At 37.6% G+C, this 18,937-nt stretch overlaps 1 protein-coding gene across 1 annotated transcript in view; it reads left to right on the forward strand.

Moving 5' to 3' along the window:
• Map3k2 (mitogen-activated protein kinase kinase kinase 2) overlaps positions 1-18,510 on the forward strand; it is a 63,392-nt gene extending 44,882 nt beyond the window's left edge. Inside the window, exons 8-17 of the mRNA XM_051202308.1 lie at positions 2,282-2,412; positions 3,709-3,788; positions 4,680-4,747; positions 4,895-4,987; positions 7,144-7,350; positions 12,390-12,538; positions 13,493-13,624; positions 14,673-14,802; positions 16,520-16,697; positions 18,112-18,510. Of these exons, the coding sequence (XP_051058265.1) occupies positions 2,282-2,412; positions 3,709-3,788; positions 4,680-4,747; positions 4,895-4,987; positions 7,144-7,350; positions 12,390-12,538; positions 13,493-13,624; positions 14,673-14,802; positions 16,520-16,697; positions 18,112-18,337 (1,394 nt within the window). The 3' untranslated portion in view covers positions 18,338-18,510. The remainder of the gene's footprint in view (positions 1-2,281; positions 2,413-3,708; positions 3,789-4,679; positions 4,748-4,894; positions 4,988-7,143; positions 7,351-12,389; positions 12,539-13,492; positions 13,625-14,672; positions 14,803-16,519; positions 16,698-18,111) is intronic.
• Positions 18,511-18,937: the final 427 nt, after the last annotated feature.

Here is an 18,937-nt window from a genome sequence, read left to right on the forward strand (position 1 = left end):
AAGAGGGAGCCAGGTAAGTAGAGAACAGAAAGCAAGACAACAGGACAAAGTAAGACATTTGGGTGAAAATTTAGAAATGACTGCAATGGAAGAAGTGTGTTAACAATAAATGAAAAGATTAGATTAGCATGTGAGTAACTAGAGCTGTTGTTAATGATCTTTTATTATCTAGACTAAGCTGTTTTATGAGCATTCTATTTTTGTGTCTTGTCTCACATAAGTCTATTTCACAGAACTAGAGATATGACCACAGAGATGATATATAAATAGACATAGCTTGTCCTCACTCAGATATACTTGATATTACTTAAAAAAAGAAAAAATGAAAATATTTTAGCTGAATTTAAATAAAATAAAACCAGTAACTTTGCCCTTGCCTTTTAAACAGTGGGATTAAAACCACTTGTTTCACTTCTCAATCTGAGGCACAACTGCTCTTCATTGTGCAAGAAGTAAAGTACAAACAGCCACTTCATTTTAGGTGTTAGAAAGAAAAAGCTTGAAAACTAAATTGCCATTTTGAATTCCTCAATATTAACCTACTAGTGTTTTTGTTATTTGACTTTGGTGCCAGGATAAGAAAAAAAAACTGATAATTGTGCAGAATTTCTGTGATTGTGTTAACATATGCCCATTATAATGAAGGTTAAGAAATAGGATTTTATAGCTGCCTTCCTTCTCAGTCTCCTCTGAGAAGCTGAGTATATTGGTCTTTTATTTATTTTTTTTTAAAGAATATTCAAAAAGAGTAAAAAATATCAAGGATGCAGTGATGACTGTGGCCATAGCTATTACAAAGCCTACATGAGCCCTGACTCAGAACTCAGTCCACACTTCTTTTTCAGACAGCAGATAAGGTCTCTGCATGTCTAATAAGTGTTCTCTTACTCCTCCCCACTTAACACAGGACCCCTTTAATATGCCCTTTCCCCTTTAAACTTAAACAGAGCTTAAATGCTTACACCATTGATATATCTGTTTCTCCCCACTCAACAAAGGACCCCTTTAATATGTCCTCTCCCCTTTAAACTTAAACAGAGCTTAAATGCTTACACCATTTATATATCTGTTTACTTTTTAAAAACTGCAAGGAAGGTAAAAACTGTGTTAATAAAACATAGTTTCCTGTGAACCAGGAAAAAAAATAAGGCATATTATTGTTTCATAATTATTGTGAGTAATTAAATGAACTATCTAAATGGATGCCAGGTTGTCCTCCTTTTTTCTTAAAGTGTGAATGTTTTGTTTTTTTTCTTTTTGTTTTTGTTTTTTTTTTTTTTTTTTTTTTTTTTTTTTTTTGGTGGAGAGGGATGGGCAGGGTCTTATATAGGCTGGCTTATCTGGAACTCTATGTAGATTAGGCTGACTTTGAATTCACAGAGATCTGCCTGCCCCTGCCTCCTAAGTGCTGGATTAAGGGTCTGTGCCAGTACAGCTGGGGAATTATGAAGACATTTAGATGCAAGGAATATAGTTTGCCACAAAAATGTAGTAATAAAAAAATAAGTTCAAGATCCTAAATACAAAATAGGAGGCAATTGATTAGGAAGCAATTTCACTAAAGATTAAAGAGAGTGAATAGAAAGAATATCATGGAGCCAAATGTGCATAACATGAATTTACCCTCACAGTATTCTTACCAAGAAGTGATGTAGTACTACTGTGTTCATTGATGTGCAAACAGACCAGTTGCCAGAAACACTAAGAGGGTAACTTTCTCTGGAATTTAAACCATGCCTGATAGCAAAGCCCTTATTCTTTTAACTATACCATGATATCAGTGACAAATATGTCAAAAGCTAGCAGATACAAATTATCTTTGGAAATTCAAACTCTGGCATTAATTTAAGATTCACTTGAGTGTTATCAGCCCATGATACAGTTGTCAACGGTCAGAAAAACTTGCTTGAATATAAATTAGCATATTCCCCCTTTTTTGTCTTTCAAGACAGGGTTTCTCTATGCAGCTTTGCAGCCTGTCCTAGAACTCATAGAGATCTGCCTGCCTCTATCTCCAGAGTGCTGGGATTATAGGCATGTGCCACCACCACCCGCCTTCAATTAGCATATTCTAATGAGGTTATAGATAGTGCATTTAGAGAGCCTGCAAAAAGCTCTGAATCTGAATATTCTGGCTAAGTTTTTGTAAACACTAGATTTCATTTGCTAAAGTTTTTTTTTTTAAATATAGTTAGAAATATAACCTATTTAATTGAAACAAAAATTAGTTTACTTGCTGACTTGCTGACAGTGTTAAAACTTAACAATTTTTCTTTTTGAGGTCCCACTAATAGAGATAGAAGTTCCCCACCCCCAGGATACATTCCAGATGAGCTACATGAGATTGCTCGAAATGGATCATTCACTAGCATCAACAGTGAAGGAGAGTTCATTCCAGAGAGCATGGACCAAGTAAGCCAGAACTGGATGCTGTTTTTCACTCTATGTAAAGATATTACTTACTGGTCAGGACCCGTGTGATTTGGCAGGCATCTTGGGTGTGGTGTGCATGTGTGTGTGTACGTGTGTACGTGTATACATACGCAAGTGCTCACAAGAGTGTGCAAGAGTGTGTGTGTGCATACATGTGTGTACATTTTCTCTAAGTGAAAAATTGCATGTTCCCCATGGAGGGATACTCCCTTAACCTAGAGGCCTAGTACCTACTCCAATGGCTTTACAGATTTAGACTCCCCTCCAGGAAGGCATCACCACCCTACATGTGGAGTGGGGTTAGGGAGGGTGTAAGAGAGGGAGGGAGGGACAGAGAGGGAACTGGGATCGACGTGCAAAATAGAAAAATGAATAAATAAAAGAAAATACAAAACAAAAAGAAAAAATTGATAGAAACTGCTCATTACTTTATATATGCCTTTTTGTGTTAGTATGTTAAAAAAAAAAATACCAGAACAATTTGTTTTTCTTGTAATGACCATCTATGACACATTTGGTTTGTAATCTGAGGTTCATATTCAGATTTTTTAAAATGAGCATTCTATCTGTCTGTCTGTCTACCTACTTACCTACCTACCTATTTTCATTTTTCAAGATAAGGTTTCTTTGTGTTGCCTGGGCTGTTTTGACACTCACTCTAGATCGGGCTGACCTTGAACTCAGAAATCAACCTGCCTATAGAGGGCTAAAGACTTGTTTATACCACCACTGCCCGGCTTAATGAACACTTTAAAAGTAGAATGAAATTATAAAACTTTATGAAGCTGAGATTTGTGAACTGTTTATAACATTTTAAAAATGCTTCAGCTTTGAAGTATTGAGATGTTTTTGTGGAGTTGCTGTTAGGTCCTTACATTGTACTGAATGCCCACAGTATTGTAGCTTTTACACCTCCTAATGTAACAGTCACTGTACTATTCATCTCAATTGAATAGGGCCATTGTTCAGTTTTCAGTAAGCAACATTATTTTAGCTTTAATTACTTAACTATAGAAAAACTATATGTTTCCCTTAGAAAATTTTGTAATCATAGCTTGTTTATTCGGTGACTACTTGTTGCAGAGTTTCTTTTGAAGAGCCTAAAAGAATTCTAAAATTGTGGGAGAATTTGCATACATTTCTTGATATGCTAAAAAGCCATTGACTCATATACTTTAAGTGAATGAGGTTTATATTATATTATACCTCAAGTAGTCTTTTAAAAAATAGCTTATTGTCAGGAAGAGTCATGGTAGAACTCTTTTATTTTCCTAGATGCTGGATCCATTGTCTTTGAGCAGCCCTGAGAATTCTGGCTCAGGAAGCTGTCCATCACTTGACAGTCCGTTGGATGGGTAATGATTGTAGTTCTGCTTTTTAGTACACATTGGTACATATGGAGTTATCAATAATTCTTTTATCTACATTCTGGAGAATGTAGTTGATTGATAATAGCCTATACTGACAGCAAGTAAAGCTTTCTATATTGTGAATAAATGTTTTAACCTCATGGAGTTCAATATCTTTATTAGTTGTCACATTATGTTTTTCTCTAGTATTTCTGTCTGTCAAAATCTTGTTTGAAGCAAGTGCAAATTTAAAAGTTACATATGTTTATTTTATTTTATGGCAGCTCTTGAAACTTACAAAATTTCCTATGTTTGGTTTTGGCAGTTTCTTTTTAAAAATATTCCTTTTATGCCTGATGTGCATTTGTAAGGGATCCCTCTTTTGTTCTCAGAAGGACATTGCTCTTTGCAGTCTTTCTGGAGCACAAAATTAGTATTAGATGCTTCACTTGTTTATTTCCTCTGACTTCTTTATGAAAGCAGATATAAATTTGGAAATTAATGTACTTTCCTCTATCCATACCTGTGAAACCTGTTAGTGTTTGCCCCAGGAAATCTACTCTGCCTATTCCCACCCACTCTCCCCAAAGAAAGAAAGTTTGTAATCACATCCTGAATATTTGTTGCTAATGTTTGATAAGTTAAAATTATATGTCTTTTGTATAGATTCAGAAACAGTTTCAGAAGAAAAACATATTTTTCACAGGTTCAAACCTCCATGGCTCCAAATATATCATTCTCACCCCTATATGTAGTAGTTGATTTTAAAAGCTTGGCTTTCTGTCTGTGTGTGCCAAATGAGTGTTTCAAAGAAGTTTCTCTTTTCAAAACACAGATTTAAAAAATGTTTTATTATATAACCCTTTTTAAATTTAACTTTACATTTTCTATTTATAGAGAAAACTATCCAAAGTCACGGATGCCTAGGGCACAGAGCTACCCAGATAATCATCAGGAGTTCTCAGGTTAGGCTGTAAATCCTACTCGCTTGAATGTTTGTTTTGTTTTGGTTGGGAGGGGAAATTTTTTGAAATATTTAAAAATAATAAATATGCTTCTCATTATTAAAAGTATTTGACTTTTTTAATGGTAGCATTCTCATATCTTAACAGACTATGATAACCCTATCTTTGAGAAGTTTGGAAAAGGGGGAACATATCCAAGAAGGTATCATGTTTCATATCATCATCAAGAGTATAATGATGGTAAGTTTAGAAAATCAGACTACAAGAACAAATTATTGTTACCAAATATTTTAAAAATGAGCACACATTTAAAAAGCCTCATATTTATGAAAACCAATTTTCTGGTTAAAAAAAAAAAAGAGAGAAGCCTTTGCCAGGAATGGTAGTACATACCTTTAGTCTTAGTACTGGGTTAGGGTTAGGGTTAGGTTAGGGTTAGGCAGATCTCTATGAGTTCAAGGCCAGCCTGGTCTACATAGTTAATACCAGGACAGCCAGTTACACAGAGAGACCAGGCTTCAAACAAAAATAAAACAACAAGCCTTTTTGCTGGGGATGCAGCTCCGTGGTAAAGTACTTGCCAAAGGCCCTGAATTTGACCTCTGTCAATCCTCTAAAAAAGACTTTTTGAGAAAATCAGGTTATAAGTAGATCAAAGTAATAGAATGGCTTTATGCCATCTTGTGATATTTATGTTTCACTACAAAGCAGTAATTGGAAATGATATAAATTAGAAATGTACTTCCTGAGGATAGAATTCATATTTGCTTTGTCTCTTTAAGAAAGCAAATTGGGTCTGAGAAGTTAGCACAAGAGCCTGAGTTCAGACGCCCAGAACTTGTGGAAAAGCTGGGCACATCAGCATATGCCCCTAACCCTGAGCTTGGAGGAGAGGACATGCAGCAAGTGGATCCCTGAAGCTTAGTGTGGGCCAGCCTAGCTGAATCAGTGAACTTCAAGTTCAATGAGAGACCCAAAAATAGTGCTCCAATAAATAAAGATGTCATCTAGGCTTGTTGCCCGTGCCTTTAATCTCAACAATTGGAAGGTAGAAGCAGGTGGGTCTCTGTGAGTTTGAGGCTACCCTGGCCTAAAGAGCTAATTCCAGGCCAGCCAGAATTGTACCTTGTTTTAAATAAACAAACAAATAAACAAATAAGTAAGTAAGTAAAGTAATGTGGTTATTCCCTGTACACAAGATAATAAAGGTGGAGCGTGATTGGAGAAGATATTCATTGTTGATCTTGAATCTCCACATTCATGTATATACATATGTGTGTACCAAACTTGTCGTAGTCAATGTTTTATTGTTTGTTGTGAAGAGATACCATGATCATGGCAAATCTTCTAAAGGAAAACAGTTTCAGAGTGTTAGTCCACGATCATCATGTTGGGGAGCATGGCAGTAGACTGGCAAGCAGGCATGGTTCTGGAACAGTATCTGAAGCTTACAGATCTGCAGGCAGTAAACACAGAGACTGAGCCTGTTGTGTGATTTTCCAGCCTCAAAGCCCACCCCCAGTGACACACTTCCTAATCATTCCCAACCAGCACATCAACTGAGGCCCAAGCTTTCAGATATATGAGTCTATTGGGGATACTCTTATTCAAACTACAGTATGTGCATTACATTTTCATTTCTATTTATCTCTTGACTATTCCCATTTCTTTGTATTTGGGAATAAATGTGGCTGTGTCAGTATCTTAGTGTGTGTTCTGCTACTGTGATAAACACCATGACCAAAAACAACTTGGAGATGAAAGGATTTATTTTACTTAGCATGTTTCTTCTCTTCAGAGAAGTCAGGGCAGGAACTGAAGCAGAAGCCATGCAGAAATTCTGCTTGCCGGCTGGCTTTCAGGGTCTTGCTCAGCCTGCTTTCTTATACAACCCAGGATCATCTGTCCAGGGGTGGCACCACCTGGACCCTCCTACTTCTATCATTAATGAAGAAAGTGTCCACAGGCCAATATGATGGGGCTAGTTTCTCAATTGAGATTTCCTCTTCCCAGATGAATCCAGCTTGTGTCAAGTTGACAGAACAAACAGAAAGAGCCAACCAGGACAGACAGTATGTCTCTATTACCTATAACTTTCCAATTTGGTTTTATGTTTATTTTAAAGCCATTATTGGAAATGGAAATTTTTTTCTTCTGTGAAAGTAAAGGTTTTCTTCTGTGGTTTTCTTGTGCACATGAGTGTAAGTGCATTTTCCCATAACAGATCACTTGGATTTGTATGTACTACCACCCCTCACACCCATAATCATGTTATTTCAGCTTTTTCCAGGCTATTTTGCAGGGCTGATTCTTATTCTACATTTTAGATGTTTATATATATTAAAAGTAAAGTCAATTAGTAAAAGAAATAAGGTAATTCTCTTTTCTCTTTGTAGGTCGTAAGACTTTTCCAAGAGCTCGAAGGACCCAGGGCGCCAGCTTCCGGTCTCCTGTGAGTTTCAGTCCTACTGAGCACTCCTTAAGCACTAGTAGTGGAAGCAGTATCTTTACCCCAGAGTATGACGACAGTCGAATAAGAAGAAGGGGAAGCGACATAGACAATCCTGCTTTGACTGTCACAGACATCAGCCCACCCAGCCGCTGTAAGTAATAGAAATATACAGCACAACATTTGCATAATTTTCTGTTAACAGGAATAAATGACAAGTCAGAACTCAGGGGAAAAACACTCTTCATAAAAGATAATAGTATGATTTTAAAGGATTAAGTGGGTATCTCGACTATTTTAGCTAATTGTTCTTCACTTTATTAGGAAAAATGTTCTTATCCATTCTATTCTATATGTTCATGTTAAACACTGAGACTTCTTTTGTAACTTCTAAGAAATAGCCTAGTGAGGAGATTGGCTTGTGAGAAAGAATTACAGCATAACATTTGTTAGATTCTACATGTAAAATATACAAGTTGTATGTATCAGATTTTCATCACTGACAGAACCTTGCTAAAACCACTTAAGGGAGGATGGATTTATTTTGGCTCAAGGTTTTAGTCTGTAGTCCTTGGTGCCATTGATTCTGGATCCATGATGGACAGAGTACTGTGGTGATGAACACGTGGGTAGAGGGTACATACCTCATAGTCATGAGAAACAAGATTGGAGTTGTGGAACTCGGTTCCCGCCTGGGTTAGGGTTAGGTTTTGGGAGATGAGGTTTGAGCTTCAGAAACACTCCCTCCCTAGAGGGATACACTTTCTTTAGCAAGGCTTCACCTTCTAAAGTTTCCAGAACTTCCCCAAATGGTTCCATCAGCACTGGCCCTATTTATCTTTTAGCATATCAGTGTGCGTGCGTGCGTGCGTGCGTAGTTTGTCTAAATACCTGACCAAAGTAACTTAAGAGTTTATTTTGACTTAAGAGTTGAGGGATAAAGTCCATCATAGAAGGGAAGGCACATGGTGGGAACTTGAAGGGGCTGGTCATGTTGATTCTACAGTCAGGAAGCAGGAAGAATGGTGGTCCTGAGTTCATTTTGTTCTTTATCTTGGTCTGGGGTTCTCAGCCCATGGGATAACTGATACCCACATTCAGGTTGGGTCTTCCCTCTTCAGTCTCTGGAAACACTCTTACAGACATTTTTACTGACATGGGGATATCTTTGTTGTTGTTTGAGACAGGTCTTCTCTTTGTAGCTTTGTAGACCAGGCTGGCCTTGAATTCACAGCTCTGTGTGCCTTTGCCTCCTGAGTGCTGGGATTAAAGGCATGACATAGTGATATCTTATTGAAATAGTACAACTAGAGTAGTGGTAAATGAGATCAAATTGCCAAGTATTTGAACTTTTTTCTTACAGTATCTTTACCTGCTCCAGCTCAAGGATAAATATTGTAGCAAAATTTGTGTGATCTGAACCTCTTTTTTCTAGTATTGTCCTTTACTTTTACATCTATAACCCCACACTACATTGCTATTATGCTGTTCTTGGCAGATGTCTTTTAAAGAGATTGAAAATAAGAAGTGAAGGGATCTAGATAGTTGGTTCAGCAGTTAAGAACACTGGCTACTTTTTCAGAGGACCACATTCAATTCCTAGCATGCATGTGGCCACTCACAACTGTCAGTAACTCAGGTCCCAGAGAACCTGGTGTCCTCTTCTAGTCTCTGAGAACATTAAGCAAACATATGATGGACTGACACAGCTGCAAGCATAACACCCATACACATAAAGTAAACAATGAAAAAAAGAATAGGAAGGAAATCTTTTATAAGTCTTTTGTACATACCTTCAGTTTAGTTGTTTCTGTACATCTTTATATAGAGTCAAGATTCAGTATCAAACTCTTCTTACTTAAAGAATTGAATTTAACCTTTTTGTGTGATAGAAGTCTATTCATAATGCATTCACTTAACATGTATTTGTTTGAAAAGGCCCTTTTTTCCCTTCATTTTTTTGAAAGATATTTTTCTGTATATTGATTTCCTTTAAACAAGTCAGTACTTTCAAACCATTTCTTGTCTTCCGGCCTACATATTTTTCAGAGAGAATTCAGTTTTAATTTTTTGTCTTCTTTCCTCAGCAAATAGTGAGCTCTTTCCTGTCTGTGGCTGCTTGTCAGTTTCCTCATTGGCCCTGTACTCTACACGTATGCCCTTGTCTTTGTTCTCTCACTCTTGTTCTCTTTTGAGAAATTTCTCTTTTGATTTGTGATGCAAGATGTTGAGATGTGTTCCAAGCTGACCTCAAATTCCCAATGTACTGGAAGATGGCCCTGAACTCTTAATCCTCCTCTCTTCACTTCCCAAGGCTGGGATTTAAGGGGTTGCCTATTTATGATCTTAGTGAAGGAACATCTTCATTTTCAGCAGTTTCATTTGACTCTGTATATCTGTTCTTCATGTTGTCTACCTTCTCATTTGGACCTTTAACATGGTTTTTTTTTTTTTTTTTTTTTTTTAAGATTTTTATTTTTAGGGGTGTGTGTGAGAGACAGGGAGACAGATGTGTGTGTGTGTGTGAGAGAGAGACAGACAGACACACACATTGAGAGAGAGAAAGAGAGAGAGAGCGTGCTAAGCACATGCACATTAGTGCAGTTCCAATGGAGACCAGAAGAGAATATCAAATTTCTTGGAGCTGGAGGAATTACAGGTGATTGTGAACAATCCAACATGTGTCGTTTGCAAGAACAGCAAGCAGTCTTACTTGCTGAACCATCTCTTCAGCTATTTTTGTGTTTTTTTTTTTTTAATTTTAAATTGTTTTTGTAGTTGTGGAAATTAAACCAATTGAAAGTTGTGTGGTGGTGGCACACACCTTTAGTTCCAGCACTTGGGAGGCAAAGGCAGGTAGAACTCTTTAAGTTTGAGGCCAGCCTGATCTAGAGAGTTAATTCCAGGACAAACAGGGATATACACAGAAACCCTGTGTCGAAAAACAAACAAATGAAAAACCCAGAAACCCAAAAACAATGCTTTGTGTACTGTATGACTGAGCTACATCCCCAATCTATTCAAAATTAAATTGTCTGAGTTATCTTGAGTCTGGTTATACTGTTTACTTTCTTTTGTGATATCTAGCCCCCAACCGGGACAGGGTCTGTGGCCTTGGCTAGCCTGGGACTCACAGAGATCTATGTTCCTGTGCCTTCTAGGATTAATGGTATACACCACTTATGTCTAGGGTTTTGTTTTGTTTGTGGGGGGTTGGGTTTTTTGTTTGTTTGGTTTTTTTTTGTTTGTTTTTTTTTTGAGACAGGGTTTCTCTGTGCAGCTTTTAAATCATGTCCTGGAGCTTGCTCTGTAGATCAGGCTGACTTTGAACTCGGAGATCCACTTGCCTCTGCCTCCAGAGTGGTGGGATTAAAGGGGTGTGTCACCACCACTGAGCTTGTTTTGTTTTTCAAGTTTACTTTTTTATGCTTTTTACAATTTTACATGAAGTGCCAGATGTCACTTACAGGATCATGAAGACTGAGATAAATAAAATTTATGCCTGGGCATATGTACAACTCTTCTACCTAGTTCATTTTTATGATAGATTGAGTCAGTAGATGGCTAATTTACTGGCTTGGTTATTTTGTTTGCTTCCATACCTAGGCAATATAGACTTCAAATTCCTGAGCTGGCTTTCTAGATGGTTTATAAATATACTGCTCTAGTGCCAGCATTTAATACTTTTTTGTGTCTGCTTCTCAGAGAGGGAAAAACTTTGTCCTCACCCTGCTCCCTCAGCAGTAGGTTGCTGCTACTTATAGAAGCCTAGGATAAGAGATAGCTTATGACTTCAATCTTTAGTAGGCCCCATTCAGCTCTCAGAGATGGGCTTTATCACAGATCCTGCCCACTGTTTGGGAGGAGGAAAACTCTTAATGGTCAGGGCTGCAGGTTTCCAGCCCTTATTCTCAAAGTTTTTTTTGTTTCATTTTCTTTTCCACTGCTCTAACATAGTGATAACAGGTTTTCTTACTCTTCTTCAAGAAGTTTCGGGCTGTTTGTGGATTTTTTGTGTGTGCGGGTTACGGATCTCACTCTGTATGTAGCCCTGGTGGCCTGGAACTCTCAAGGGAAATCTACCTGACTCTGCCCCCTTAGTGATAGGATTAAAGGTATGTGTCACCATGCCAAGCAGTGGCTCTTACTTTTCAGGGTGACTATCACAGGGCCATTCCATTCTCTATCCTTGACCACAAAGGCTATGATCTCTGGCTCCTGTGAGGACAGGGAGGAGGATAGTGAAGTTGGGCAAGTTGGACCCAATATGTTCTGCTTTTTCTGTAATTCAGTGCTATCATGGCAGCCCACACTTGTTCACAGTAATGATTAGCTTTCCTTACTTGCTGGAATGGATTTTCCTGTGCTTCACTGTTTATTTTCTTTCCTTGAAGTGCCTTCTTTTACTTAGATTTCAGTAAAGGTTATCATTTTTTTCCCCAAGGGGCAATACACATTTGTAATTCCAATACTTGGGAGCAGAAGTACCAGAAATTCAAGGCCAGCCTGAGCTACATAACAAGTTACAGAGCAGTCAGCTCTACATAGTGAGACCCTGTCTCAAAAAACAAAACTAAAAAAAAGTTATAGGGGCTGAAGTAATGTTTCAGTGGACAAGTGCACTAGCTGCTCTCCCAGATGACCTAGCATTGATTCTCAGCACTCAGGAGGTAGTTCGCAACCATCTGTAACTCCAGTTCCAGGATATCCCATGCCCTTTTCTGGCTTCCAGCACTGTATGCATGTATTACACATGTACATATGCAGGGGAAACACCCATAATTAAAACTATAATTTTATTGATTGATTGCTTTTGCCTATGGACGTGGGAAGTGGTACTCTTTCCAGATTTGTGTATTATAGATAGGACTGAAAAAAACTATTTACAAATATTTGTAATTTGCTGCCATAAAAATTGGGAAATAGGGTATATTATAGTTGGTGGCATCTTAGATTAAGTGAAAGATCGCTGTCACTTTGTAGCTGGGAAAAGAAAATCTTCCTGAGAAGAAAAATGTCATGAGATATAGACTTTTAGTTAGAATTCTTAGAAGAATAGGGAGAACATTTTTGAAAGATGGAGACCGTTATAAATTAAATGGTCATACTTTTCTCTTGTATCTAGAATGTTGAGTCAGGGATGTCACTGCATAGCACTTGACTACTCCATTTTAAGAAAATATTCTTTTTCAGCACCTCGAGCTCCAACGAACTGGAGATTGGGCAAACTGCTTGGCCAAGGAGCTTTTGGAAGGGTCTACCTCTGTTATGATGTTGATACCGGAAGAGAGCTGGCTGTTAAACAAGTACAATTTAACCCTGACAGCCCGGAAACCAGCAAGGTAAGTCACCCTGCAGATTACTTAGTCGGCCATCACAAAGCTTTTTTCCTTGGAGGGGAAAAAACCAAAACTAAAAACAGGACCATTAAGATTACTCCAAGCCTAGAGACCTGATTCAGTCCTAAGAACCCACATAGTAGTAAAGAGCCAGCACTCACAAGTTGTTCTCTGACCTCCACAGTTGTGTTGTAGCATGTGTGTGCACCCCCCAAAGCCCAGAAACAGACTAAATGTACTTAAAAAGTTTTAAAATGTAATATAACAACATGGTGGAATTTGTAGGGTATAGTAAATGATCAGCTGTTTAGTGCTTCATTTGTATTCCCAGTTTGACCTGGTGTTACCATTAGCAAACCACCAGGGGCTTTTAAATAAAAGATATTGAGGGTCTAGAGAGATGGTTCTGTGGTTGAGAGCATCTGTTGGGCTTCTAGACAACCCAGGCCCAGTTTGTAACACCCACATGGAAGCTCACACCTGTTTGTAGCTCTAGTTCCAGGGGTGGTCTAACACCCTCTTCTGGCTTCTGAGGGTAATGCACACGCATGGTCCAGACAAGCTCAGGCAAATTAAAATAAACACATTAAAAAAAAAAATGATTAGAGACTAAAATATTCTATGTACAGTGAATATTTCATAAGGAAATCACCATGATAGTCTATGAACTAATAGTGTTTTGTATTTACTGTGATGCTATAAAGACTTAATGTAGGGCCAATGAAATTGTTAACAAGTAAAGGCGCTTGCTACCAAGCCTGTCAACATTAGGTCAGTACCCAGAATCCACCTCCTGCAGACCCACATGGTGGGAAGACAAAACTAACTTCTGCAAGTTGTTCTCTGACCTCCACTTATTTTTGATGGTGCAAATATGAATGAATATGCACACATAGACAGAGAGACACATATGGTAACATTTTATTAAAAAGCCTTAGCAGGAGTTCTGTCTTTCAGGAAGTAAATGCACTTGAGTGTGAAATTCAGTTGTTGAAAAACTTACTACATGACCGAATTGTTCAGTATTACGGCTGTTTGAGGGATCCTCAGGAGAAAACACTCTCCATCTTTATGGAGTATATGCCAGGGGTAAGTTCATGAATCCTTTTTAAAAGATACATTATTTATAAAATAAGTGCCATAGATGAAATTCTGGACCTGATATTGCTGAGTCAGGATGTCTGGTTACTTAGTTCACGGTAGCTGTGCTAATTGCTCAAGAGAGGAGAACTCGTTTACTGTAAAGTTTTAGTTTTTCTTATAGCCAAGACAAGAATATTCAGTTTATCTTTAAATATTTCTCAAGATGGCAGTTAGCATTGTTAATCATTAAGAGATAGTGCCTTCCTCCAGGCATGGTAATGTACATCTGTGATTCGAGCACTCAGGAGGGAGGGGTAGGAGGATTTCAAGCTCAAGGCTAGTCTAGACTTGACCAAAAAAAAAAAAAAAAAAATCCAGGTGGTGGTGGTGGCAAACGTCTTTTTAATACTAGCATTTGGGAGGGAAAAGTTGAAGGCCAGCCTAGTCTACAGAGGGCAGCCTAGTCTACAGAGAGACATCCCTCCTACCCCTCCCCACTTCACCCCCATCTAAAAAAAATAAGAAATGTATTCTCATAACTTAATAGAGCAAGTTAGGAAAAAGAAGTTTGATTTATGGGTCTTTATGGGAGTAGATGCCTAGAGTTCCATGTTGAAGTTCAAGGTTGCCATTTAAGCTTATAGATCAGTACCTAGTAGCGCTGTTGTTGACCATCATCAGTGTCCTGCAAGCACAGGCACTTTCACCATTATGTATAGCTCTTTATCATACCGTTGCTACTCACTGGATTTACTTACTACTACTTTTACATTTTCAATTACTCTGTTTCTTGTGTAAGTTGGCTTAAACATTGATTTTAGAAAACAAATTTGGGTTATAGTAAAGGTACTACAAATATGGAAAACTTGTAATTTGTTGATTTCAAAAAGATTAGCTCAACATAAATACTCTGAAAGAATTCTGCATATTTTTTACTGAAAATTCTTACCCTTCCTACTTAGAGACTCCTAGCTGTAAGCTAGGATTCTCTTTAAAATATTTAGTAGCAGTTTTTAATTTAAAAGGAAAGTTTAATTGTTTTCTTTTATCTTAGGGTTCAATTAAAGACCAGCTAAAAGCATATGGAGCTCTTACAGAGAATGTGACTAGGAAATACACCCGTCAGATTCTGGAGGGGGTCCATTATTTGCACAGTAATATGATTGTCCATAGAGATATCAAAGGTAAGTCATGGATTCCTTTTTACTTTAAATACAGTTTTTTTTTTTTTTTTTTTTTGTGAGTGTGGATGAAAGAAATATCATCAAAGCATTGAACACTAAAACTATAAACTACCATAGGGAACTGGTTCTCTCCAGCTTTCTCATGGACTCTGTTAGTGTCCTGTTAGAATAGTTCTGAAATCTGGGCCGCCCACTAACAGTTTGAGCTTCCATGGAAAGGCTACCATAAATGCCCTTCCTTTATAGTGAGATCAACAACTAACTTATCCATGGAGCCCTCATCTAATACCTGTTGGAAACAGGAGCAAACACCCATAACTAAACACTGAGTCGAACTAGAACCCAGATGCAGATGGAGAGGACAAGACCAGGCTGCAGAAACACATAGAGACAGCTGACCTGAACAAGGAGGAGCTAACGGGCCCCCAGACTGATTGCTGGGAAGCCAGCATGGGATGGACTCAGGTCCCCCTGAATATGGGTCTCAGCCAGAAGGACTGAGCAGACTAAGGAACCTCAGACAGTGGAGCCAGGATGTATCCCTGGTGCACAAAAGGACCTTGCTAAACTATAGTTTAAAAACCAGAAAACTGTGTTGGAAACCTAGCTGCCTATTTTTCCTCAGCTCCTCCTGTGGGTGACCAGCCAGGTTCCCATATGTCTGTGTAGGGAAGATGACCTCTGCTTGTAGCCAGTAAAATCCAGCTTATTAACCATATACAGTCTGAGTTATTCAAGAAAACTGAAATAGGATAGCCTAAGAGTTGAAGTTGCCAGCCTGAACAACATGGCAAGACCACATTTCAAGGAAACAAAAAGGTCTGCTTTGCTTCTCTGGTTAAATAATCTAGAGATGGTTGGATGTTTTTCTGATCCTCTTTCACATACTAGATGGTAGGAGGTCATAAGCAAGCAGTGCTACATTAGCAGATTGCTGGTGGGTCAGACAGGCTTATAGCTTTTGCTGATAAGGATCCAAGATTCTGCTGTGGAAATTACTGTTGGTAAGGCTGGGGAGTTTTCTGGGCTAATAGAAGGTTGTGGTGAAGATGGAGAGTCTGTATTCTCTATGGTCTGTAATTGTAGATAGATTATCTGTACTATTCAGCCTCTTCCATAGAAATCATTAAAAGAAAACAGTGTAGCATGGTGATATATACCTGTAATCCCAATGCTGGAGTGGTGAGTCAGAAAGGTCTCAAGTTTGAGGCCAGTCTGAGCTACACAGTAAAGTCTTAAATTAAAAGTAATAGCAGCAACGTAAAAGAACACCTTAAAGTACAGGTAACTAATGCTTCAATAATATTGAAGTAGGGAATTGTGCTAAAAGTTTTGATTATGAAGGTCCTTTTGGAAGTCCCTGAGGAGAAGCTGGTTTATCAGGAAAATAATCTTCAGCCATTGGACTTTTTGCTTTACAGCAAACAAATGGAGCCAGAGCCTTTCTTGGTGTTTCACTAAGCTTTTCTTATCCTCCTCCTTTCTCTTTTCACCTCACCTGCCCTTACCCCATCCTTTATATGAGAAGCTCATTAGTTCTGAAACATCTGAATAGGTAATGTATAAATAGCAGATGCTTAATGCAAGGTCATAGAGGCTTGCCAGGCACTACTGGGAGTAGACAGGCAACCTCATTCTGCAAAGTCATTCTGTGCCACTTATATACATTCTAAAATGCCAATAAAACCATTGAAATGAGACTATTTCTTATTTTTAGGAGCAAATATTTTAAGGGATTCCACAGGCAATATCAAATTAGGAGACTTTGGGGCTAGCAAACGGCTTCAGACCATCTGTCTCTCAGGCACAGGAATGAAGTCTGTCACAGGCACACCATACTGGATGAGTCCTGAGGTCATTAGTGGAGAAGGCTATGGCAGAAAAGCAGATATCTGGTAAGTTTGGATGTCAGATTTGCCTGGAAAATTACCTTCTTACTTCTACTCACATTTGAAATTGCCAGATTTAAATTATCCTGTGTACTTTGGAAGCAGGGTAAATGAATTATAAGGATTAATGCCATTTCAGCTATAACGTATCAAGGCTAATTTGACTAAATATTTGAGTCTTTGAACATATTTTTCCTTCTTTAGGAAGGATTTTTGTCTGAAGCAAACCTCAACATTAGAAAGTTCTTATTTCTCTGAGTAACTTTTAAAGCATTCTTAGTTGTCAATGTCTTACAAAAATAAGACAAAATTAAAAAAAAAAGAATTAGTGATTTTCTTTTAAATCACAAAGGTATGTATAAACATTTGAAAACAGACAATAGCTACCTGTATGAGGTAAGTAAGGCTACAAGTAACGACTTGGGGTAAGAGTGGTTTATGAGATTACCTGAGGAGATAAATTCATCACTTCTTATCCACCACCTACCCTAACATGAATCTTGATTCCTTACCACCACCCTTGGCTGGGATGTATCAGATACTACAAATGTATCCATTGCTGGGATATTTATTTAAAAATGTAAAAGCTTACAGTGAAGCAGTGCAGTTCTGAATGGGTCATCATGTAATTCTACTTATGTGTTTGAAGAACAAGGAGATCTCCATTAATAACTGAGTTATGTGTTGATTGCAACATCAGATTTTCCAAGGATCTTGAATGTGAAGCATATAATTGTTTACAATAAATTGATAATTGCTTTACAGAAATAAATACTGTTGCTGTGGTGGTGGTGTGATATGGTATTTTCATAATATGCTTAGCTCTGTTGTTTTTTGGAAAATACATTATTGGATTCTGGATGATTTAAGGTATCTGCAAGTCTTCCAGGTAAGGAAGAAGAGAAATTATGCTGGTGCCTATACCTCTGGCAGGGGCTGTTTGGTTAGTTGTTAGTGTTTTAAAATTAAATTAATAAGTTATATGATAATTTTAGGATAGGTCATAAAATGGCCATTTCTCAATTCCCAACCCCCACCCTCCCAAATACCATTTTAGGAACTTGAAGGCAAATAATTTATAATATTTATATCCTTTGTAGATAGGGTGGAGAAAAAATTAACATCAATGATAGAAAATTATCTAAAACAAAAGTAATAAAGTCTGTTGCCTAATCACACATTTTTGATCATAGATAATTATGCATATTTTCATTGAAATGTATACTAGTTGCTCCAGCCTTTCATTGATTTTTATGTTTGGATTACAGTTTTATTTAATTAACCTTTGAGTGAAACTTCGTGTTTGAAATAAGTAATTTTAAACTATATGTGGACTTATCCCAGCTTCTCATTTTCTGGCTAACCAGCTTTCTTTCCTAAAGTTATTACTTGGATAATGCTTCTTTTTATTTCTTTTTAGGAGTGTAGCGTGTACTGTGGTAGAAATGCTAACTGAAAAGCCACCTTGGGCTGAATTTGAAGCAATGGCGGCCATCTTTAAGATTGCCACTCAGCCAACAAACCCGAAGCTGCCACCTCATGTCTCAGACTATACTCGAGACTTCCTCAAACGGATTTTTGTAGAGGCCAAACTTCGACCGTCAGCTGAGGAGCTCTTGCGGCACATGTTCGTGCATTATCACTAGCAGCCGGTAGCTGTGTCCCACCAGCTCCATCGAGTTCACCTTCTCTCTTACTGCACTTTCCTTTTTTATAAAAATGAGAGATGGGGAGAGAAAGACAAGAGGGAAAATGTTTCTCTTGATTCTTGGTTAAATTTGTTTAATAATAATAGTAAACTAAATTTTTTTATATTTAATCTTTTTTTCTTTACAAGAACTTGAAACTTCTTTTTTTTAAAAAAAAATTTTATAATGTACTGATGTGGTTCAGAGATATAAAGCACTTTAGTACATAGTTGCTCTTTTTAGTACAACAAATCATTTGGAATATATAAAGATTGTAGTCTTACCCTGTATCACTGACACGGAAGACAAAGAGAAGAAAGTGATGTACAATTTGTAGTTTTTAGTAATAGTATTTAAATAGATCCTTATTTGTGGTGTTGAGCTCTAAACTTGAGTTTAGGGTAGGTACTCAACTTAAAGAATATAGGTTCCTTCTTATGTCTGTATTCTTTAGATGCTAACCTCTGTCTATCAAGCTTTTTTGCTCAGTAGGAATCTTGAATAGAAGATGCGAATCTCTAAAAGGTATGTTTGTTAATCTTAAACAGTATAATAGGC

The sequence above is a fragment of the Phodopus roborovskii genome, unplaced genomic scaffold (assembly GCF_943737965.1).
Source record: "Phodopus roborovskii unplaced genomic scaffold, PHOROB, whole genome shotgun sequence".
NCBI lineage: Eukaryota > Metazoa > Chordata > Mammalia > Rodentia > Cricetidae > Phodopus > Phodopus roborovskii.